At 39.4% G+C, this 25,488-nt stretch overlaps 1 protein-coding gene across 2 annotated transcripts in view; it reads left to right on the top strand.

The window, feature by feature from the left end:
* Positions 1-24,478, top strand: part of babam2 (BRISC and BRCA1 A complex member 2) — a 111,894-nt gene extending 87,416 nt beyond the window's left edge. The window contains exons 8-12 of one of the 2 annotated variants that reach the window (XM_025900746.1): positions 10,748-10,847; positions 20,441-20,511; positions 20,600-20,682; positions 20,827-20,980; positions 23,767-24,478. In XM_025900746.1, the coding sequence (XP_025756531.1) occupies positions 10,748-10,847; positions 20,441-20,511; positions 20,600-20,682; positions 20,827-20,980; positions 23,767-23,830 (472 nt within the window). In that variant the 3' untranslated portion in view covers positions 23,831-24,478. The remainder of the gene's footprint in view (positions 1-10,747; positions 10,848-20,440; positions 20,512-20,599; positions 20,683-20,826; positions 20,981-23,766) is intronic. The other variant, XM_003445447.5, reaches the window with a different exon arrangement.
* The last annotated feature ends 1,010 nt before the right edge of the window (positions 24,479-25,488 follow it).

The raw sequence follows: 25,488 nt of genomic DNA, 5'->3' as shown, positions 1-25,488 counted from the left end.
TCATTTAAATTCACTGTTTTAATGTACAGAACCAAAATTAGAAAAAAGTTGTCTATGTCCAAAGCTCCCTCACCTTCCAAAGCAGCAGGATTCAGACTCTACTAGACTTGCAAAAACACTATCAGAAGGGTTTAAGTGTGCACTTAGAAGCAAACTAAAGTCTGTTTAGCACAGTCGGAATCCTACAAGGAACTACTGGCCAATAAGAGCACGGCTACTGGCATGCTTTAGGTGATCAGCCAATTATCAGCCAATTATTTCTGGCCCTTATCCAAGCAGTTTCCCTTGAAGGACTTCCCGGATGGTTATGCAAAAAATGTGCTGCTTGCATCTTTTAATAAATTCTTCATTGAAAAATGTAGGCAGTGGAAACTACATGGAAAATAGCTGTGTGGTCCAATCATTTTGCTGTGTTGAATAAGGCTCTGTTTCTGGGGATATGTCTGTTGTTGATCTACAGACTAACTCAAATATATTTAATTCTGAACATAAACTGAATGGGGGGAAAAAAGCTCAGAAAGAGACTAAGACGACACAGAGAAATGTAAGACTACATTCCAATCAGTCACAACATTAAAACCACCTGCTTAGTATTTTATGGATCCTTCTTGGGCTGTCAGAACACCTCAGACTTTCTGGAGCATGAGCTCAGAAGCTCTTTTGGTGACCTGTGGTGTCTGGTAACTGGATTTTTTCAACAAGCTCTTGGTTACAGTGTTGGGGCCTTGGTGTGGGTTCGGTATGAGTGGAGGTCTGCTTCACACCTTTGTCATGTTTTTCCACCCATTCCAGAGAAGTTTTTGCAGTCTTTCTTGGTGCATTAAACTGTAATTTTCATTCAGGTGTACTGTAGTACTTTAGTATGTAAGGAGATTGTGTTGTGCAGTTTGCACCAGCATTAGAGAATTATAGTATTCAATATCGCTCTGGAGTCGTCATCAAGAGACACGCATCTGCGAAGGCTCTCAGTTCATTCTCACTTTATGTCTCCTTCTCCAACTGTTCCATAACCAGATTCATCGCCCTTTTCATTTTCACTTTTACTTCTCGTTTACCTGATTGTACTGTGCTCATGAGATGAGTTGGATACATCTCTCCTTCCCCCAGAAAACCTGCTGCATTGCATAAAAGAATCGAGTGGGCACCGTCTCTGCCCCCAAACCAGATTTAGGAGCCCAGGAAAATCAACACAGAGAGACAGTTTTAGGCTGCAGTGCACTAATGTTTGTGTATCTGCATTTGCCTTTAGGTGCCTGTGTGTGAGTGTGTTACTGTGTGCGTGTGCGTGCATGCACATGCTTTCCTGCCTGCTGATGTGTGTAAGTTTATGTGTGTGGGTGTACAGTTTGTGTGTGTGTCTGTGTGTCCCTTCTCCTGGGTCTGTCGAGGTGTTTTATAGTCTTTGAAAATCTTTGCATTTCCATCAGATATTTTTCAAGGTTTTGTGAACATCTTGTCACAGTCAGAAATTGTCAGTCTGATAAAATAAATTCAGCACTAACCCAGCAAACCTACTTGACAGTATAAGATGTCAGTGCAGACACTTCTCTCACTCTCAGCAGCTCTGAGCACTGCCACTTCTTCCCCCTCCTTGTCTCCTTGAAGATGTTGTGTTTTTCTATAAGTCTGTGCAAAGCGAGGTTTGTGATGCTACTTCACATGCATTTAAATAACACGCAAGTACTAACGATTGTTTGTTAGTTCTGCATGTATTAATACAACTTTGATGAAGCACTTTAGAGGGCTGAATCACATTGAATAAATAGGTAAAGGAAATGCTGTCGATGCCATCCGTCCATAAATTTATCCATCTTTTACCACATATCTGGGTCCAGGTCACAGGTGTCCCAAGCCAGCTGAGAGATATAGGCTTTCTATCTTATCCTGGGTCTATCATCCTTCCTTTAGGCATCTTAATCAAATACTCCAGGTGTTTGAACCACCTCACCTATCTCCTTTTGATGTGCAGGAGTAGCATCTCTGAAGCCCTTCCCAAATGGCCAAACTCCTCACCTTATCTCTAAACCCAGATGCCCTACGGATTAAGTTCATTTCCACCACTTGTATCCAGGATCTCATTCTTTCAGTCCTTACCTAACCTCGAGGCATAGGCGAGGGCAGGGATGTGGATTGACGGGAAAATCGACAACTTTACTTTCACGTTCAGTTCCCTCTTCACCACAACAGACCAGTACAGCATCTGCATCACTGCCAATGCTGCACCAATCCTTCTGTCAGTCTCCACTCTCCCCTCACTTATTAAAAAAGACCTTGAGATACTTGAACTCTTCCACTTGGCAGTAACTCCTCCCTGAGGCAGAGTGAGAACTCCGCCCTTTTTTCCAATGAGATAAACGGCCTCAGACTGAAAGCATTTATTCTCAACCCAGCCTCTTCATAATCAGATGCAAACCACCTCAGTGTGATCTGGAGGTCACCAACTGCTGAAGCTAGAACAACTGGATTGTCTGTAAACAGCAGAGAGCTTATCTTGAGTTCACCAAACCGGAAACTCTGCCGTTTGCCTGCACGAAGAAATCCCGAAACAAATGATGTACAGAATCTTGTAGATGCATGAAAGAAAAATGAAGCAAGATCACATACAGAAAAATATTAACATGTTTATTTCCCAACATTTGGTGAATGTTAAAACATCACTATTGTAAAAAATTATTTTAACACAAATGAATTGAAGCTAGAAAATATCAAAATGTTGTGAAAAAGGGAGAACTTTCAGATGATATACCGTAGTTTTCGGGTCATAAGCCGCTACTTTTTCCCCCACACTGTGAACACTGCGGCTTATACTGACGTGCGGCTAATGCATATTTTTTTTCATGCGTCCAAAAACATTTTGCCTGGTAACAGTAGACCAATCAAAATGATAAGTAGTATATATACGGTATATATTTTTATCGGTTGTTAAGAGACGTTGTAATGTTGTTTGTGCACTGTTCCGTAAAAAAACCATAAGCAACATAATTTGTGTGTTACCGATACGTACGTATACTTAAAGGTAGCCGTGTTACAGGCGCTGTTCGAGGGAAAAAAGCATTTGCAGTATGTATTTTTGTATGTTACCATAACGTTTATGTTACCATGTTTATGTTACCTTATGGATTAAATTAAACGTTAAAAATCCTCACGTGTAATATTTCTGTGTAAATATCTCATATTACAAGTGAAACGCATACGGCTTAAAATCCGGTGCGGCCTGTACAAGTACAAAATTGATTTTCTTTCTACAATTAGAGCATGCGGCTTTTAATCAGGTGCGCTCTGTAGTCCGGGATTTACGGACATATATATATATATAAATTGTTTTGACCGGTCAAATACACTGAGTTTTCTCCGGTGAATTATCAGATACCAGATACTGATAGCAGTGCTTTTGTCATTATTCTGTCTCTCTGCAATTTTGTGTTTCTTCAATCAGATCCCCTAAAACTATTTAAAACGTAGGTTTAAAGCTTTCTTTTTCATTTCCCCCTTCAGGTAAAAAAAGAAATGTAGAAATAATTCAGAAATATCAGCTAAATTGAGGATGTGTGGGTGTTTGGTCACATTTGATTAGCACTAGCCTGGCAAAAACAAGAATCTCCCACAGCTGTCATCAGACCAGCATGCAGACGTGAAGCCAAAATATCGTTTAGTGACTGAAATGGCAAAGTGAGGTCATTTATGAACCCATTAGATTTTATACTTTTTTTAATACTTACATTTTTGAGTTGTTTCTTTGCCACGTGACCAGGCATCAAATGAAACAAAAGCAGACTCTAAAATCCGCAATTTCAAAATAATTCAATCCTTAAATTTATGTTAAACATTTAAGAAAAAAATTGTATTAATTCAAAAATTATTATTATATTTTTAAATTATTTTTAATAATAAAAAAAAAGGCTTCTTCTGCCTTCGTTCAACCGTGAGATTATTCTGCAGTCAACTTTCCTGTTTGTCCTTGACTATGGAGATACTATGTGTGTATTATCACACTGCCTGAGCAACACTGCAGCAGTTAATCCCCTGTATCAAAGTGCACTACACTTTATCAATGACACATTTTATATTCATCATTTTCACTGTATTTAAAGGTTTATAGAGGTTTTAAAGTCATTCCACCTTTTCACTCAAAGAGCACTGCTATTGAAGCTTTATCATTAATCTCTCCTCTCATTTAAATCATGTAACAGCAATTCGTGATCCAGGAAATACTTAGAAATCTTACAGACGCGCCTTGGTACATGTTGTTTCATACGTTGTTCAAATAAACTCAGGAGTGTCCTACACGCCCCTTGGAGATCTTAGATATCCACTGTGTTTTATAGGATTCTTTCAAGTGTTTTAATGTCTTTGTTTATTGTGTCATTGTCCTCATTTAAGGAGACACAACAATCAGAGAGTTTAGTCGCAATGAGACTGCTTGATTAAATAAAAATTTTGTAATCTTTTCTTACAGTAGAAGTGGTAAAGTGACATTTGTGTAACTTTCGTTAGTTAATGAGAGCACAGTTATAAAGAGAGCTGTCCGTTTAAAGTCAAAGTGCACTCAGTTCACCTTTACAACCCCCAGGTGTGCTAAGTTGAGTTCACCGGAGCACTGCACAGGGCCTCATTCACAAACAGTGCATGTGCTTAAATCATGTTTATGAAAGCACAAATCTGAGGATCAATTGTTTATACTATGCATACAGATTTAGAACTGCCTCAGACCGGATGCACGCACAATTCATGGCGGCCAGACTGTTAGCTGAAAATATAAGAGCAGGCAGACCACAAACACCACCATACATTTTTTTATGTCAGCCAAAAATAGAAATTGATAAAAAAGAAAGACTTATTGACAATTTATGGAAGTGTCACACATTCGCTTGACAAATCAAATTTGTCCTTTTTTTAAATTTATAGAGACAATCTCAGAAATACAGAGTAAACTATTCATGGAAAAAATCAAAATCTGCAAACACAGTGCTCCCAAAAGCCCAAAAGAGACTTCACGAGCAAAAAAAGCATAGCACTTGCATATAAAAACCATTTATCCAACAAAGGCTTACATCATTGCTGTATTTCATCATTTGAACTATTTTATGGATGATTTTCAGTCTCTGCTGGGCTGACAGATGATTAAGTCCTCATCCTCTGCCTGCTTCTTCTGCATTTCCTTTTATTCTTTTTTAACACTGACTTTGTGAAAAAATGTTTTCTTTTTCTGGTTTTATTGAGGCACAGTCCAAGTCTCAGGTGATTCAAAACCCAGTATGCTGATTAAAACAGCAAAGTCTTTTTTTCTTTTCTTGTTTTTGTACTCCCAAAATGTTGAAAAATGCGTTGGAGAGTTTTGCCTTCTCTAAATTCCTCCTTAGACACTGTTGTTTCAGTTTCTTCAGGTTTCTCTTTTAGAACAACCTCAACGCTCTCTCCACTACAACCCAATCTTCTCTTAAAAAGGGAGATGCATATGGTGAGCACATGACTTAGAATGATTGATAACATATGATGGGGGATGCAAACAATATTGGCTGTTGTACACAAATTTGTGTGTGTGCCTATTTTGTACACAGGGGAAGAACAGATCTGCACGCATATTAGTGAATGATGCCCAATGGCTTCAGCTTGAAGGGACATTGTTGCCCTGTTCATTTTTAATCCCATATAAGCGAGTGTGCCTGAAGCTTTGTTTTAATCTGACTTTACCCAGATGGATGCTAAATCTGACAATATTTAGCCACGATGGTTGCCCTCTGTGGCTCCTGTGGGCCAAAGGTGCCTTGTCAGGTCACAGTGGAAAAGTAGGACCTTGGATAGTTCAAGCAGCAGACTCCTCTGGGCCTCAGATGACTTCCCAGGCTTTAGGAAATGAAGAAGGCAATCAAAATGGAAATGTTACTGCTTTGAAACTACATTTGAAGCTCAAAAGAGTTCTTCTTGGCCTCATCTTTCACTTTGATAATGAATCATAGCTGCCCTCTTTCCAATTGAGCTTTTATCCAACACTGTCACTGCACTGCCATACACACCCCATCTCCCTCACAAACACACACACGCACACAAACAAACCAAGCTTCGTCACCATCCACCTGAGTCACAGAAGATAATCTCTCTGGTTGATGAAGTCACAGGCAGCCCCGTCACTGTACTGCATGTTTACATGACTGCATGTACACAATCTACTGTAAATATGTCATACAGTGGGTTCCATTGCTTAGAGGGTTTGTGTTAGGCAGCATGTCTCCGTGATGACTCCAGTATGTGTGGGTAGTGTTGAGAGTGGAGTCACCAGTGAAGACAGAAGCGGGGACTCTTCAGGGTGCCACTTGGAAAGTAAAACACCATTATGTCTCGATTCTGAGCCCACCCACAGCATGCTCATGTTAAAGCACTTTAAAGCTGGAAGCCTGATAGCACAGACATGTTATTAAAGAGACAGAACCATATCGGGAACATTTTTCTATCCCATGTTTTACTCGAGATGTGACCCAGATTGAAAAAGTTTCATATCATATCACTTTGGTCAGTGTTTTCTCACCCCACCAGGGGATCTCCGCTGACATAACACATAAAGGTCAGCCCACTAATCAGGGGGAGTTCTCAGCCTGTGAACACTTTATTTCACATGAAGCTTGTCTGTGAAAATGATCCATAAAGGTTATTACAAATGGGCCTGGGAACTAGAGTTTTTAACAGGAAGTTTGTGGTATAAAGTCAGGCAGCTGAAAGGTTCCAGGTGGGAAAAGTCAAAATAAAAGTTGCTATTATAGTCTGGATATGCTCTAGATACTAGATCCAGGTAAATGTAAGGCCCTGCGGCCAGAATTGACAGAGGAAAAACTTGATGGTTTTGGAATATATGAAGGAGGGTGTAGCTTTTAAACTTGTGACTGTATTTCCAGTTACCACTTATAACACTTTTACAATTTTTCCTACTGGTAAAGACCGCCTCCATTCATATTAGACCAAAGTAATCAAGAAATAGATAAACAATTAAATGACAGAGAAGTTCCTGTTTGTTTGTTCTACAATGGGGCCACAATAAAAATAAATAAATAAATACAAATTTTCTGTAAATTAATAAAAACTTTTGTAATCGCAGGATCATCTAGGCATTGAGACAAAAGAATCCGTTCTGTAATTTTGCACTTTTATTTATTTGTTGGCATATTTCTTTCATTTACTGCAGCAGTATTTCATATAGAATAGAATTTAGAATAATAATATAGAAAACTGTGACATATTGTTAAAATTGCATTGCTTTTTCTTATATTAATCAGGATTAAATGTGTATTTAAACATCTTTACACTGACAGAAAGTAGAGTTTTGCTGGTTTAGCCCACTGAAGATGTAAGTAGGATGCATGTGGCCCACGATGTAAAATGAGTTGCATATCTGTGTGGTCTGGATTTTTGGACATTTTGGGCACATTTTCTAGATTTCTAATTTTGACCATGTGTGTTCCTGATTTGTCACGTGATTCCGCTTTTTAGCTTTTGTTTAATGGTACCTTGGTGAGCTATTTTGATTTGTGATATTCTATTTTAGGCCCCAAGTTACTCAAGACAAACCTTGTGATTGGTTGGCAATCCCCTGGTAAACACATGCTGCTAGGGAGAAATTTGTATTCCCCAAGTGGTTGGCAAGTGGTTGATGGAGGCTGACGTTAGGTGACATTGGCCACAAAGAGGCTTATGGCACTGCACTAAAAACCTCCTTGCTTTTGCTTTTGTTGCTAGCTGATAGCAAACTGCACAAGCTAGAAACAGGGACCCTTGCCTTCAAAGTAAAAGTTGCACCTTTTGACAAACATTAGTTGTTGCAACTTTTACAGTCTTTGTTTCTGATTTTCATCACACTTTTTGCACTTTTCAGTACTGCTCTTGAGTAGTTGTTACTGTTTACAGACAAAACATTTTCTATGCAAGCTAGAGGAAGTTACATCAGTGACCAAAATGATGGCAAGAATGTCTTTTTATGTGGCACGTTCTTTGCGATGGGGTTCACCTTGTGACAGCCAGAAACCACTTCCCAAGGAGTCAAAGAGACTTCCAGGGAGTCGCCAAATAGTTTCTAGGCCTGCGTGACGGAGGCAACATTGAGCAACACCACTTTATGTAAGCTATTTAGGTTTTCAGTTTATACTGCTTTGGTTGGTTTAACACAGGAAGTTATCAACTTTTAGGATAAATAAAGTAAATCTGATCTTATATAAGCAGTTTTTTTTTTGATCTCGTGAGCACTAAAATTAAAATCATGGCTCTACCTATTCGTGTAGATAAGAGCTTTAAGGTAACCGCACAAAAAACTGTGCATATGCATTACAAAATAGCTGATAAGTGGTGAGATTTGCTTCTAAGAGGACTTGTGTTTGACCCTTCTAAAGGGATGAATAATATGGCCATCTGAGCCACTGCTGTACTGCCTTTCAGCATTTTTCTTTAATCTCTCTTTTGTCCACTAAACAGCTCACTGTGTATATTTTAAGTTTCAAGCTATTGAATGAAAGGAAATTTCTAAATTATAGTCTGAATTATATTTTGAAGGTTCTTACTCCATTTCAGAGTGACTAGTGGTTTTAGTATGGCAGTCCAGTATAACATTGGGTAGCTGGGCAGACAATGAAATTTCAGTTCTTCTCTGTCAATAGCCCTATTAGCACAGGGCCAACACTATCTGGGGACCACTAGTCATTTGTAATAATTGTGGAGGTTAATTCTGTAGAAATCTGACATGTCCATAATTTGTAAATCTCTTTCCTCAAGCTTCTTGTATATACTGGAGTTTTGCATATTGGAAGACCTTGTTGTTAATGTTAGTGGAAGAACCAATCTCTAATCAGCTTCCATTCAAATGATTGTTCCCGGGGTAAAACCGCTGAAATCCAAAATGCATCTCATTTGTTCCGATGAATGACGAACACACCACCATCTATTTTGTGCCTCTGTCCGCATTTCCATCTGAATGATATGGAGCTATTCTTAGATCTGTGGGAGGATAGATGGGCACCATTTAGGTTTTCACTTTCAAAGCCTTCTTCTCTCCTCGTTGCTGTAAGCCATTTTCAGTCGACCATTTGTTGGTGCACGGCGAAACGCGCAGGCTAATGCTAATTATGTGCACAAAGCCTACTGTAAATGGTGGCTTTGGAGTTCTTGAGAAAAGGATTTTGACAATGAAAATGGCTTCATGACATGCATTGCTGCTCAGTGAATAGGACCTCATTAATATTCAGCTGAGCATCTGTTTCATAAAGCAGATTTGAATCTTTCTGGCTGGGTGTCATTCTTATCTTTAGCCACTTTTGGAAACTTGTGACTCCTGTATGTGATATGATGAGCTGTCATGAGAATGTGTTTATCTAAATGCATGTCTAACACTGTATGGAGTCAGGAGGTGCAGTCATTTTTAGCCTTTTCCTAACCTCTGTTAAGACCATTTTTATCGTAAAAATTTATAGGTCTTGGTCATGACAGTAAGGTTAGCTGCATCATGAGGTGCTCCACCTTTCCTCCTTTCTACTCCCACAGCCTTTCGTTGTATCTGGAAATTTTACAATTTTGCAATTCTTGTGTATTTGTCACTGCTGTTCAGCTTGTAACAATGAGAGAATGTGGAAAATATTTTTCATCCGGGAAGATGTGAATGATGTGATGGAATTGGTGTGGTCATAATTTTTTGACTCTGTAAGCATATGTGACTGACATTTACCATAGGCTACATTTACACTGCAGAACATCAGGGTTTTTTTTTTCTTTCGGCGTTACAATCTCATTTTTAACGTGAGGTATAGCAGATGCCGTATAATTTGTGAGCTGATGACAGTAATGTCAGTAAGAAAGGAAAGCTACTTCTTAGTTATCCCCGCTTTCTTGTCTATTCCCAACTGACTGTCCGGTAAAGGATGAAAATGCCCCAAAAATGTCCCTTAACACCAGCTACGCTTTACATTTGAACTGACTAGCTCTGAGTAGCAGCCCTGTCTTATCAATGCTGTAAACTTGTGTACCACCACCAAAGGACACCTTGTGTACAACCGAGACAAAATGGCATTATGCTACGCCCTGGAAATAACAGCTTGTTGATGTCTGCATCAGTCACGCTTAACCTGATAAACTACCACTTCTGCATCACTTTTAGAAGGACATAACGACCTTTCTAAATGTCCCGTGACCGCTCTGCTATAGTGAAGGATGAACTAAAAATAGACAACAAATCCCCCCCTCTATGTATCTTAAAACAAGCATTAAAAGTCAATAAGCAGATTCTTAAGACCTTTAACCCATCCTCAGGGTATTCCCTCTGTTTTCCCCCAGATCAGGAAAAAAAAAACTGAGGGAGTGACTACTCCGGTTGGTTAGTCACTGGAGAGCTGCAGCAGCAGATTTCCTGATTAAGCAAGCATGAGCTAATCACTAATGGAGCTGTGGTGCAGGATTAAATCAGGAGGACGTCAAAATAATGATTGAACAAGTGAAGGAGAATGAAGAGGATGCCACAGGCTCGATTTGCTCTTTTTTGTGTGTGTGTGAGACAATTTCAGGTGCATAGGAGCAAATAATTTTGTGCTTCATACTGGTTAACCTTCTGTAACGTGAAGTGGTCACATGTAGCTTGTTTCAAAGTCTTCACTTTATTTGAACTTCAATTGAAATGTGTTTTGGGGTTTAAAATAATAAGAAAAATGTGTAACATGATAAATAATGTGCAGCTTTAATGTGAATTTCCAGACTGATTGTTATTTTTTTCTTTTCCCATCAGTGCTCTGGGAGGCTCCTCAGCATTACATATACCAGCGTTTCCCAGTGGAGGATGCTTAATTGATTACGTCCCCCAAGTGTGTCAGTTACTCACCAACAAGGTAAAAGTGTTCACCACACACCCCATTAGTGCTGCTAGACGTTCTTTGTGCTTATGTATTATTTTACATTATTTGTAACCTTTAATGTCTTTGTATTTTAAGATCAAAATTCCATACTCTGTGTGTGGGTGTGTGACAGGTGTATGACTCATTTATTGCATATTTGTAAGGCTTAGTGCAGCAAAGCATTCATCCACTGATGTCAAGCTGTGTGTACATGTGTGTGCATGTGTGTGTGTTCATGCACGTGTGTCTGGCATCTGCCAGCGTGGGCGTACTGGCCAACCTCCATAGGCTGTCTGAAGGCTCCTTGGCCTCCGCAGGTTGACAAGTAGATATGCAGTGTGGACGCAATGTAATGCCACTTCCCTCAAGGCAAATGCCCATCCCCCCACAGCCTCTCAGACAAGCACACAAATAATGCACACAGGCATACCCTCTATCTCTTCCTGTTCACCTGGAATCTCACCAGCATACTATCTGGAACGTTTACATCCTTTGATGACCTCCATGTCTTCAGTTGTTTAAGTCACAGCCGCCCATCCTATTTCCCTGAAAGAGGTCACAGCCTTTGCTTGGAAATGGAGTCTTATTCATAATGTAATTATCACTTTTTTAGAAAGCAAGTTTAAAAGGGCTTAGGGTAAGACATTTGCTGCTTTACTTTACCCAAGCAGCACCTTCTGAAGCCGAAAAATAAAGCCAGTGTGAAACTGCAATTCCTCTAAAATACACTAAAGAACAACAGTAAACAAGTTTACAGCCTGGTACTAAAGCGCTTTTAGTATAGTGTATAGTTAATTTTCCCATCATAACAACTGAATATTTAAATTATTCACATGTTAAAATATTATAATTATACAATACAAAAGCAGCAGACACAGGTAGCCGTAGATGGTAGCTCTCTGCTAGGCTTCAGTTCAGTTAATTGGAGTAACTGAACTGACACCTTGACCCTGTTCGTTCTGTCAGTGCGTTTTGGAACATTTTAATAGAATTATCTGACACATAATATGGCTTTCCATGCAGCTAACTGTACAGACTGTCCAAGAAGGCTGTATTCCAATTTTAATAAGTTCATATCTAATGTTGTATTAGTTTGTTACCTTGCAGCAAAGCAGAAACTTGTTAGCGCTTCCACAGATATCGCTTTTTATTCATTATTTGAACACAATTAAATCTGTTCAAATGCAGTGTGTAAGTGTTATTTTCTTCAAACACTGAATAAAACTAACATAAAATGTTATGTGGCTTCATTAAATATCACTTGATTCTGATGGGATCAGGTGAATAATTTTAGAGAAATGAAAGGATTAAAAAATAAAGGGAGACCCAGAATAGATCCCTGGGGGATGCCATAAAACACAGGAGCAATGGAGGAAAGAGGCATAACAGATAAGAAAATGTTATAGGTGAAAAAAAAACCCAATTCCAAAACACTTCAGTCAGTACGAGCATTGTTTTTCCGACAACCACGTTGTGATTACAAAACTGAGCTGTCTCTTATTCAAAACAGGCTGAAGATGATAGCAGAGACACAAAGCACAATTTATATATATTGTCTGTGAATGTTTTCCACTTTTTTAACTGAAGCCAACAATCATGGTAAAGGGAAAAAAATACATTGTTCTAACATCTCAGCTTCTCACAGTCTTTTCAAGGGCAAGCTGTGCAGTCATTTTATCTTTTTAACACATCACTTATTTACTCCCACTTATTCCAGATGTGAGGATTGTATCGACAGAGCTATACTGTCACATACCTCAGCTGTGAGTGTGACAGCTGATTCCGCTGGTTGATGGCAGCACCTGGATGTCTGCATCGCTCAAAATATTGCTCATGAAAATCCACTTGTGAGCCTAATAGGCCCTGTGAAATGTATACATGTGATTAACTCAATCAATTTCAATAAGATAATCTTTAGTTGCTGTTCGTATTTTTTGACACGATGGTGATAATTAGATCGAGAGACTGACACAGAGTATCTAATTATGGGAAGAGTGTAATAAAATGTTTCGAGTGTCTGCTTCAGCTACACTCCCCATTTTTCAGGTGTCTCTTTACGCGTTAAAGATCATTGTTCATCTCTTGTGAGAGCACTAGTGTTTCTGCAAAAGGGCCTGTTCACATCTATTGCATTCTGTTTCAACATATATGTTAACAGGGTCATGATTACAACACACATTAATGGCTGCTATGTACTGGCTAACCACAGGTTTTATAATTGTCAGCCTCCACACCATAGATGCCCTGTGCTTCGTCATCTTGAATGTTCTTCAATTAAAAATAAAAAGTACACCCTCTGTCATTTCTAAGGCTTTACATATCAGGACATAATAGAAAGAATCTAGGCTTCATCGGGTCTTAAAATAATTTAAATACAACCTCAGATGAACAGCAGCATGTTGATATGTTACACTATATCATTATTTATGTAACAAAAGCTAAAGAAGCATTGTGTGGGAAAACTAAGTACACCCCATGGTTCAGTAGGTTGTATGACTAACTTTAGAAGTAAAAACTTGAAGTAACGGTTTCCTTAATGACTTTATCAGTTTCTCATAGTGTTGAGGTTCAATTTTGGTGTTCTTTACAATTTCACTTTGGTTGGTTTAGGTTTGTGGGCATTTGCTTATGTGTTCTATGAGTAATATATGTAGCTCTTGGGTTTTTTTACTGATTCCTCAGCATTCCACAATGAAACAGGTGAATTTTCTGGAATGTCCCCCTCTGGAAATATCGGCAACTGTCAATATTTCTTTCAGTCAACTATGAATATATAAAAAAAAACCTAAACAAATTTCCATTTGATCACATTTATTGATTGATAGTCCTAAAACGTGCAAGTAATACTTGAAAAGGTTTCATATACGAACCTTTAACATTTTAGACATCGGCGAAGCGTAACTTTCAGGGACAGGATGAATGTGAACGTAAACATCAGCACTTCAGTCCCAATAAAACTGTATTAACACCGAAACAGTAGCGGTAGCACTAGCCCAGAGAGTGCCCATCGCATGAATCATCAGGCTGATTAATCTACACAGTGACTTCTTCACTTTATACGAAGAAGAAAGAAATGAGCTGTGCGAGTACATTTCCCAGCAGCTTGAGTAGACGGCAAATTCAAGAGTGAGTCACGATATTTCTAATATGTGGACATGTTTTTATAAACTGTGCACACTTATTTCTGTCACTGACACATCATAATCAGATCTTAATTATTCCTAAGTGGAAATTAATGTATATGAGTGTATTTGTGCACCTTTTGTTGTTGTTGGCCTGTGGGGTTATGCGGTAGGCCGCCATGGTTTGGGAGTGGTAATTGTGGATGCTGAGTGGATAGTTTAAGGCTGGATGAACACTTGTCATGTTTCTCGTGGACTTATTTAGCAGTTTTTACAATGAGGAGAGTCTTGCTGAGAGAGACCACTGCCTTGTAGCATTGCTTGGTCTACAGCAATATGTAGGAGGGTAATCTAGTCAAAGTAACATCCATGTGAATCCCAGGACAAAAGGTTTGCCAATTTTCAGTTTGCCAAACCTGTTTTGGATAACTTTGTGTTTCATTTTTACGCTCATTATATTTTTGTTACATTTTCATTATATAAGAATATTGTTTTATCAAACTGTGTATTTATTCACCTTTAAGCTATTTTGCTGTAGGTTGGTTGCTGGGGGGGTTCCCCTGTTTCATGTAGTTTCCTGTTGTGGTTTAGCCCATTTTAATTTAGTTTTTTGTATAAAAATATTACATTTAGTCTAGTTTTAACTGTTTCAGTTTTAATTTCTATTATTGGGCCATGGGTGATATTTGTCAGATGGTAAGACTTAAGAAGTTCAGAACAGTAGCCTAATGTAATGCAATACAACCACAAAAACCCGACTCACAGTGTAAAAACAAAGATTAAAAATAAGCCTTATCAGGCTGGCTATGTTGGCAAATTTGGCTCACCCAATTGGCATTTCCTGTGTAGTTTACAGGCTTTCACATCTAGTTTTGTGTTAGCTGTAATAACAGCGGTTTGTAAATAAGTATTTGTGTGTGTAAATTTAGATCTACTTGTGGAACTCGGGGAATCTAAAGTCATTGATGTTCAAAATCAATTTGCAGTCAAATATCAGATCAGTCACACTTTAAGAAAGCTGGGGGTGGTGTGAATGTGTGACAGGCAGAGAAGTGATTTCTTAATAATGCTGCAATAAGCACTTCCGGCGTTATTGCATCACTCTCCCCACAGACACCTGCACAAACACAATAAATGGATGTGCGGGTGTCATGGGTGCGGGCAGGTTTGAATACCTGCAAAACAAGATCACCTTTCTTGCATCACTCAAACCTCCAGGCAGCCAATGGAATGACTTGGCTGCGAGTCGTACATTCAGTGGGGGCAGGAAATCCTTTCTCAGTATGGGTGTGAAAGTGCAGTGATCCACACTTCCCTTAAAACACACACACACACACACACACACACACACACACACACACACAGAGTGTAACTACATAAACAGCTTATTGAGTATGTGGCCTTGCAGCTTTTGAGAAAGCTAAATTGCCGCCTCCGCCGTTTCATGTAAACATAATTGAACAGGAGGCTGAGTCACAATGTGTGCCTGTCTTTATGAGTTCTTGCAGAGATCACACACATACCACTGTGTGTTTCAAAGATTACTACTTTCACAAAACGTTGTCATTCATACAAGGTTGATGAGTAATCACAAATATTCAGTAGCAGTGGGTAACACCATCTCCAGCTTAATCATGATACATCCTGTCCTCGGAGGAACCACACACTTTTACTACAGGCTTTTGACTGCTTAGGGTTGAGACGAGTAATCGGTTGACTTTTTTTAGTCGTCACATTGTACTGACACCGATATAACCTCGCGTAATAGTTGCACTGCTGGAGAAGAGGCTCAGTCTCTGTTTTGGTTCACCCTTCAAAAATACACTAGCTAAAAAAAACAGAAACTTAAGTTTAAACAAAATTTAAAGACCAACACTACAATAAATGTGCAGACAAGATGTTTAATATGAGGTATGACCTCCTCTGGCCATGTTGGAAGCACCTGTCACCTGTTTAGGCATGGACTCCACAATAATTGCTCTCCATTCCTGGATGAGTGCAGCCTGCAGCTGTGCCACGGTCATTAATTGTGGCTGCCTCTGATGAATACATCGACCTAACATGTCCCAGGCATGTTCAGTAGGAGACATTTTGGGACTAAATGCTAGCCAAGGAAGTGTCTGGATTTGCTCCTGATTCCAGAAAGGCCAGAGCTACTTTGGCAGTGCGGGGGTGGGCATTGTCAAGCTCAAACAGCTGCTGGGCGGAGTGATGCCGCAAGTACAGGTTGGAGCATCCATCTCGTCTCAGTACCTCTGTGCAGTCAGGTTTCCACCAAGCAGAAGCGGATAAGAGATGGTGCTGTCGTGGGCAAGGCTGCAGAAACAGCTCGGACACACATGCCAGCATCCAGCTTGCCAGTACCACTCCCTCAGTGAACGTCAGACAGTTGCAGCATTTTGTGCATACAATGTTGTGTGTGTTCTGAGATCACTGGCTTGAGAATGCGGTAAACTAAACCACTCCTGTGGTGTACAAGTGAGTCCATTTATGTTCAGTAAACAAATTGCCAATCCCTCTATTGACTAAAAGCAGTCAACCAAAACTGAAAACGATTCACAGAATATGTTTGGGCTTTTCTGAGAGATTAAGGTGACGTTCTAAGAAATGGATTTAAAACAAATATTGAAAGCGTTTTTCAGTAATGCAGTGTTAACACAGAAGAAATAACAGCATTCACTATCTAGAAGCACTGTTTCACAGCACAGAGAGTCTGAAATATGTTACACAATTAACCTTAAAGTGAGCACTGCAGCATTTTATTTTTTCTCTGAAAAACAGAAAAGACTGTTTAGTCAGGAAAAGAACGTCACGTAGAAGCATTATATAAAAAGAATATAAAACTAGAATGAGGAAATTGTGGAGGGTTTTTTCTTGTTACGTTTGACAGACTATGTCAAACTCTCTCTATGGCAGAGAGCTGTTAACAACGGCTTATTTAGCTCTCAAGTGGTAAGCTGAAGACTTCTGTGACATTTCACTACTCTTATACAAAGACTGCATGTAATATTACTTTTTTGCTCAGAGCAAATAACACGTTCACTTTTCTTAATGTTGGTCTCTCTCTGCCACGGCATTGTTTATGTTCTGGCTGCTCTGAAAAGCCTTTCCTCTCCAGCTCAGGCATCAAAGTCCAATGCCAAATGCAGTTAATGCAAGTGATAAGACTAGGAGCAATAAACACAATGTTGCTAATATGTAAGGAGAAAGCATTGAAAACATGTTATGGCTGAGGTTGAATGTTTATCTACCAGTCAAGTGATGATGAAACAGCCTTATTTTGGTTTCTATGCATCTTAATAAACATGAGCCCCAAAACCTATTGGTCATTCTGTGCACCTCCAGCTACAGATTAAACAAATAATGCTTCACAAAACACTATGAGGCCAACTGAGATATCAGTGAGTTCGTTAAGCTCGAGATCAGGACTTTTTTTCATAGCGGGCAATCCAAACCATATACCCAAATGTTAATGGCTATCCTCTTGTTTGTCTTCTTTATTAGAAACACTTTTTTTTATATTGGCCTGACCATAGGCCTTGGGTCATAGTTGTTGAAGTCCAGCTTCACCAACCCTCCAGACATCGCTGACAGTAGTTTTTTGACTTTGTTTACATCCAAACTTGAAGCATTACTGTACCTTTTTTTTGGTTTATTTTTTAAGAAAAACTCCAGTTAGAGGATGGTGTATCATCTTTATGGTAAATGGCCTGTATTTGTATAGCACTTTACTTAGTCCCTATGGACCCCAAAGCGCTTTACACTACATTCAGTCATCCACCCATTCACACACACATTCACCCACTGGTGATGGTAAGCTACATTGTAGCCCCTGGGGTGCACTGACAGAGGTGAGGCTGCCGGACACTGGCGCCACCGGGCCCTCTGACCACCACCAGTAGGCAGCGGGTGAAGTGTCTTGCCCAAGGACACAACAACCGAGACTGTCGGAGCCGGGGCTCGAACCGGCAACTTTCCGATTACAAGACGAACTGCCAACTCTTGAGCCACGATGTATGCCATGTTTTGACCTACCTGACTTCTAATAACACCTGGGAGAACAGCCACATAGAGATCAAAGAATCTGGATGATTTTTGGTTTTGGGATCCCAAGGAGCACTTAAAATGCGTTTTTGCATCATCTCAAAACAGTAGTCACATACCCATGATCCCATGATCATTCTTCCTGTCCATACCAAACAGAAAGCAAACTGAGCAGATTAGGAGATTGATTTAAAACTTATTTTAAAGTTGTCTTAAACTGCCTTAAGCAGTTGCATTTTTAACAGATTGAGGTCTGTAGATTTTGTCCCACTTTGGGAAGGGATTTCTTCACACCCAGTATGGAAAGGATGAGTGATTACTACAACAAAATTTCTTTCAGTGTAAATATGGGCATGTGAGAATTTTTTGAGCTGTTTCCACCCCGCAGTTTTGGTGCCAGGACCAGACTGTATCTGTTAATAAAACTTGACCTGCCGCTGCTATTTTGAGAAGGTCACCCATCATGGCACACTTAGCTCTCCAGAGCTACCCAGATGGCTAAAATTGAGAGGCCATCTAGTGCTACTGTGACTAAAACGGATGTAGATTTGTTGGGCTTCATTTTCTAGTCTGCTGACTGGTTATTTAGGCTGTTATTCACTCTGATTAAGAACTCTGATTAGAAGGAAGTAAAGAAATCTCACTTTGATCTTCTACTGATGGCAGCAACTTTCTCTTTCTCTTTCCCAACCTTTAACGCTTACAGCTCTGAAGCTTTTTCAGGCTTCGGCCTGAAAGGTTTGAAAATCCTGCTACGGCTGAGCGTAGAGATTAGAGCTTCAAATTATAATACGAGTGTTTCCGGAGCAGAACTTTATCCTGCACAGGATATTTTATTTCAAAAACTGACCAGATTCTGGTCATGCTGCCCAAGTGTCTGGCTTCTTGTTGTCTTCACCTGCCTTGTGCAACTTGATACAGCCCCTGTCAAAAATAAACCAGAAACCATGTTAAGTGACACAAAGCACAAAGATGCTTGTGGGATACTTCTGAAATGTGGAACGGCACGTTTGGTTAATTGTACTCATTGTCTTGATTGGGCCCACTGCAGACAGGATGCGGCACAGTCATGCCTGGTGCATTCCCAGAGGTCATTCGGGCAGACCACTAAGTCGAGCTCAACAACACTCCCGATAGATCGGCTGATCTCAATGACGGCCCATATCAACACAGGCCTTGATTATATTTTCCATTGTCCATGGGTCAACTTGGGTCCAAGTGATCTAAATTCCCTAAATTTCAGCCTGTGAACACAAGGAGTCTGTGCAGACGTCCGTGTGGCTGCCAATTTTTTGTGAATTTGCAGATCCTTCCGCCAACACTTTACATAACAATGCACTAGCTGTGTAACTACCTGCTGCAGAATTCAAGTAGACTTTAAAGAAGTATAACTGGAATGACTACTTGGCCATTGTGTCTCCAACTGTCTGTGTAACAGAGAATTATCAGGGTTTCATTTTTAGTACCATTCTACTAAGTTATTGAGAAATGTCACAAAGGACACACGATTCAAGTTCCTTGTTTGCCATCTTACAAGTGCTGACTACTACAAACCGCTTTGTAGCCCACATCCACCCCAGCTCCCCCTTTTCATTTAATTAGCATCACATCTTTTTTTCCTCTTGACTATTTTGTTCTATACTGGGGTCGTGTTCCTCTCTCCACCTCCAGCTTTCCATGTATACGTGTAAATAGCTGGGGAGGTCCCCGATCGGAGTTTTGCAACCTAATGTAAATGATTACAGATTTTGATTGCTGTCGTCATGAACTGCTGTTAACTAAGGAAGAATGACCAAAAAACTGCCTAAAGAAAACCTATAATGTAAAATCATTCGGTAAATTGACAGTTCATTAAACTTAAATAATAATTTTCCTGCTTGTAAGCACACAGGCCCAAAATACATAAAGGGGTCCGAAATTCGGCACTTTTTGGGTCACCTTATTTTTTCCTGGGCCCTCTAACAACTTAAGTAGAGGAAATGGCCGCACAAAATTTTCAGAGTGGAAAGGCACATTTAATATCTGCTAAAAAACATCATTGAGATGGAGTCTAAAGTGAAAATGCCCCAATGATGCTGGCGTAGAAGGTTTTTTTGACTTGTTGTTGACTGGTTGAAGCCTTATATGGACCTAATTGTGTGATTATGCATTTTTAATTAAATTAAAGCATGTCAGTAACGTATATATGACTTTCCCTTTATGTGATTGTCTTTCCCAGCCATCCCTGGTCATAAGTGAAGCTTGAAAAGGCTCTTTTTCTTTCTTTTGTGCAGAGGATGAGTCAGATAAGGGTTATCTGCTTTGATTGAGCCCACTGAATCCCTTCTGAACATTTCTCTTCATAAGTTGCTGCTCATGTTCAAACACTGTTTGCTGTTTCTGTATTTTCCTGTGCTAAAGCCTTCACTTTGCCCTGTCTAGGTGCAGTATGTCATCCAAGGCTATCACAAGAGGCGAGAGTACATCGCTGCTTTTCTCAGCCACTTTGGAACGTGAGTCATGAAGTGATCACAGCACGTGTGCGGCGGTCATTAATTTGCTACTGGAGATGTGAATGTAATCGGTGTGTATGTGTTACAGGGGGGTGGTGGAGTATGATGCTGAGGGATTCACGAAACTCACCCTTCTACTCATGTGGAAAGATTTCTGCTTCTTAGTGCACGGTAATTTAATTTTTTTATATATAGCACCAGTTCACAATAACAGTTGTCTCAGGGCGATGTATACTGCAAGGTAAAGGCATCATAATAATAAAGAGAGAAGAGGAGCGTCAGGTATTCATTCTTTTCTGTGTCTGCACTTTGTAGTGGACCTCCCGCTGTACTTCCCCAGAGACCAGCCCACCCTCACCTTCCAGTCTGTGTACCACTTCACTAACAGCGGTCAGCTCTACTCTCAGGTGCAGAAGTCATATCCTTACAGCCCACGCTGGGATGGCAACGAGATGGCAAAGAGGGCAAAGTATGTAGCACCTGCCTCGTAAAAATACACATTATTGTAATTATATGTTGAACATTTCATACACCGTTGGGGTGAAACTCAGTGGACGTACAATAATATGTTAGACCTGTTACAGGCAGAAAAAGTCATATAAAAATGACTTTTGGAAGGGAGTGTAATACTCTTAAAAAAAAGAAAGAACACTTTCTCAGATATTTAACCTAATAGCTTAAAAAAATTTATATTCTGGGAAATTAAATCAGTACATTTAAAATGAAAGAAAAACATAGTTGGATATTCTGACACTGTAAAGTTAAACATGGTACATTGTCCCCTGACGTAAAAATTAATTAATTATTAATTTATGTATTAAGTAAGAAAATAAAGTATTTTTTTCTCATTTCAAAGTGTTTCAAAATGTTCCCAGAAATTTATAACTTGTCATCTCTGGAAATATCCCAGTTTTTTCACATTACCCTGAGTTTTTTCATATAAACTGACAACTTCAATCTCAGAGAATATCTGAACCTGAATCTGGATTTTTTTTTTTGTTTGGGGGGGGGGTTCAAGGAATTTTACCCCCCTTTCCAGATGTTTTTTTTCTTGCTGTGACCCTTTATTCCTATTATTCTACCTGAAATCCAGCCTTTTTTCATTCTGGTCATTATCTACATTTCATTATCTTCAAAGTCCCTGTTATCCTGTTTCAGTCATTTATCAAAAGTGTTGTTAAAGCTTTAACTATGGTAGGGCAGGGCATTGTCATATGGATTGTGCAGCATATAGACCATCTATTGATAAACAGATTTGACCCAACCTTCAGTACACATAAACTACCCTGACCTTGTTTGAGTAAATGCAGTGTTTGCTCTTCGTATGGTACAGGTTAATAACTACTGTAAATATTGAAAACAGAAGGCAACGCATAATCTCTTGACTGAGCAAAGGTTCTTTAAAGGAAAAGTACTCGACGTGACCCTTAGTCTCATATTTGTGGGCTTTTTGTCTTTGGATATTCAGTTGAATGATGGTGTCATTGTGGCAGACAGCTTGACCTTCCACAAGAGTCACTGACAGAGTTAAGTAAACATTCCAGACACACATCTTCAGGTATATCCAAAATGCAGGTGTTTGTTTTGATTTTGAAAGCTAAACTATTGATTTAGTCTTAGTGTAGTTTTTTGTTGGTGACATTACAGTTGCAGTTCATCCTCTAAGCAGTTTTAAATGCCACTTTGTGCATAGTTTCAGTGGTTATGGGTGTTATTCAGATCCATGTTAATGGAAAGGCCTCTGTGTACTCCTCCTCTGCAGTGATACAGCAGACAGACTCTAAGCAGTAAACCCAGTTATCATTTTCAAACAGAAATTGTTTGAACAGCTGAACTGTTACATCTCCTTTTAGCATTACTGCTGCATGGAGAGACGTGGCATTCAAAGAATCCTGAATAAAAATCTGTGTGAGACTTGACTGTTGTCCCGCCCCCAACGACAAAAAGCTATTTGCCAGCTTAACTGGCAAACGTACAAAAAAGTTTCCTGGAACAGGGACATGGGAATCAAAAACCTTGACTGATTTAAGTTAGGTCGATCTCCTGTTCAAGATTATCTTCTTGGGCATGTCCAGACAGCTTCTGACGTGGCTGCTATTTTTACACTGCTCTCTGAAAGTGACCCTCAGAGATGCGATTTCACCACAGATGTTAAACTGGTGCAGACAACAAGCATCAGCTTCACTTTCAAATTAATGTGAAGTTCTTTTGAAAGCTCCGTCTCAAGGCTACAACTGAGCAGTTTTCAGGTGAAGAGTTCACAGTTTTCGAGCCTGAAGGCAGCTCGTCGGATCAGGAGCCGGAGCAGGAGCATGCTCGCTGTTGTTTCAACATTTACAAGGTTGTGCACCATGATTGCATATGCTAGGATGTGACATTCATATGACGCGATCTCAACTGTGCTGCACAGCGGTGTGCTATGAAATCGCAGAACACTGTCTTTACTCACCACTTACTTATATTTAACCAGTTTGCCGTCTCAAGACTTTGCCCACTTTCTGAAATCAATAATCAAGGTGAGTGATAATAATTGTGATGCAGTGGAGGAGGTCAGAGGAGTGTGTGCAAACATGTGAAGCGATTTTAATCAGATTTAACTGCTGATTCCACAGTTTTTATGCCCCTGTAAACTGATCTCTGCATATGAATATGTGGAATCTGTTGGCAAGGAACGAGATTTTTGGCAATAGAAGCCTTCTGGTCATGTTTGGGCAGGCTATTGTTGTGTGCAGGTACAATTCCTCCTGTAAAATTAACTGTAAAAGAAACATTACTGGAAACCAATAAGCCTGTGGTGCAACGGGAAGATTTAACATCCACTGGCTACTATGAAATCTCTGAAAAATTGACCTTTGTCCTCAGAGTCAGGTTTGACAATGGGTTTCAAATTGATTGGCCAGTGACCAATGAAGCAAAAGTTATGTCTCGGTTCCCTTTACGTTAAATAAAGAATTGGTCTTATGAAGCTAAAACTTAAATCCCCAGTGGCATGAACAAGCTGATAGTCGAGAGACTTCCTTTTAGAAAGTCATTCAGGAGAAGACCTGTTCCTTAAACTGCTCCTGTGTTTCCCTTTAGAGTTGAGGTGCACAGTGTCGTATCTCATGTTGAATTGTGTTTGCAGGCAATAAAAACATTCTCCTTTTTATGTGCACTTTGCTGCACGCTGGGACTGACCCAGTGAATTTGTCGGATGCTTTGAAGCAGTTGAAACATAATTATTGTCACAATTTCTTTTCTCTCTCTGTCTCCCAGGGCGTACTTCAAGAGCTTCATCCCTCAGTTCCAGGAGGGAGCCTTTGCCAATGGGAAGCTCTAGCACTGCCTGGCTTGATGACATGCCTGGAGAGTCGCCCGTGGGAGTGTGTGTGCGTGTGTGTGTGTGAGTGTGTACCTGTAGTATGCACAGACTTGCTGCAGCAGCAGAGTGATAATGACAATATTCTTCTCAGTCAGTACCTTCGCTTTTTATTGTAGCCGATCTCCTGTTTAGTTGGCCAAAAACTGGCTGCACTGATGATTCAGTCCAATTAAAGGCCTTTATTTTGAAAACAAATGTCAAACTGACTGGAAATAATCTGACAAGCTGTACCGTACTTGTACAAACCGTTCCACCCATTTAAGTAAACATTATTTGTTGCATTGTGCCACTGGCACCTGATGTGAACATGTGTATACGCGAGTATCTTTGTCCTCTGATCGTTTGCCACGTGTTTGTCTAATTTGGCCTCAATATTGATGTTTAAATGATCTGTGACTTGCCTTTTAACTGTTTAAATGCTTTTTGATTTCTGTGACAAAGTCTTTGTCTGACATGTTGGCAGTATAAAGCAAGTTTCTCCTGACAGTGTGTAATTGCTTTATCATTTGAAAAGTATTAGTGGTTTTTATACACAGCACCCATCTTTGAAATTGTCCTTTTACTTTATTTATTTAAAGCATAAGAATTGAACAAAAATAGACTAAAGAGCATTGTAGACATTAAGACGGCGTGATTACAGCAGTATTGTGTGTCAGGGTCATTCCATGTTCATCTCATCTGAACCCAGCTCCTTTTTATGCAGTAACTTTTGTCTGTTTCATATTTTTTACCTTCATACTATGAAATTGTTAAGAGCTAAAGACCCTCAGTGTACAAAGGCATGGGTTGAAACATGCATACACACACACACACACACACACACACAAGAGATGTTCACTTGAAATTTTCAGAGCTGTAAAACACACAAAAACTGCAACCATATACATTTTACACTCCAATCAGCGTCTAAAGCCAAAATCTGATTTTTGTTTGGTTTGATTTTTTTTTCTATAACCAACTTTGAGCATTGTTAACATGGGATAGATAGTTTTAATACTAAAACTGCTCCAGTTTAATATCTGTGACGCACAGTAACAGAAATCGGTAGCCTGCATGTTCTGATTTCTGATAATCCACCTGACTAAAGTGCATTTCAAGTGAACTTTCAGAGGTTAACTGATGTTTGTTTCTGTTACTCTATATCACAGACATTAAATGTCTTTTGTCAGTGGGTGTAAAATGGATTTGTGCGTTTTCATGTCGATTTAAGAAGTTACGTGGGCTCAAAGATGCTTGAATAAAAGGTGTGTATTAAAAAACGACAAAATTTCAACCCATCCTTTTAGAGGCTCTAACTCGGAAGATTTTCCCAGCATAATTTTACGTAGCTTCATTAAATATACTAAAGTTATTGATTCTGAGGGGGTCAGGTGGGAAATTCATTTAGATTTGATTGAGTTTAAATGGAGTAATTTACTGTTAATATAAAAGTATGTGTGTGTGGATTTAATCACATTGATCAGGCTTTTTTTTAGATGAAAAAGTCTTCATCTTAGAAAATTTGTTACATATTTTAACTATGCCATAAAAAGTGGTTACAAATACAAAAAAAACACTGAACAAAACAAATGAGTATGCACATTAATATTATCAAGTAAAGCAATATTATCTCTAAT

This window comes from Oreochromis niloticus, linkage group LG19 (genome assembly GCF_001858045.2).
Source record: "Oreochromis niloticus isolate F11D_XX linkage group LG19, O_niloticus_UMD_NMBU, whole genome shotgun sequence".
Taxonomy (NCBI): domain Eukaryota; kingdom Metazoa; phylum Chordata; class Actinopteri; order Cichliformes; family Cichlidae; genus Oreochromis; species Oreochromis niloticus.
Note: the sequence above shows the minus strand (reverse complement) of the source record. Positions and strands in the feature narration are given on the sequence as shown.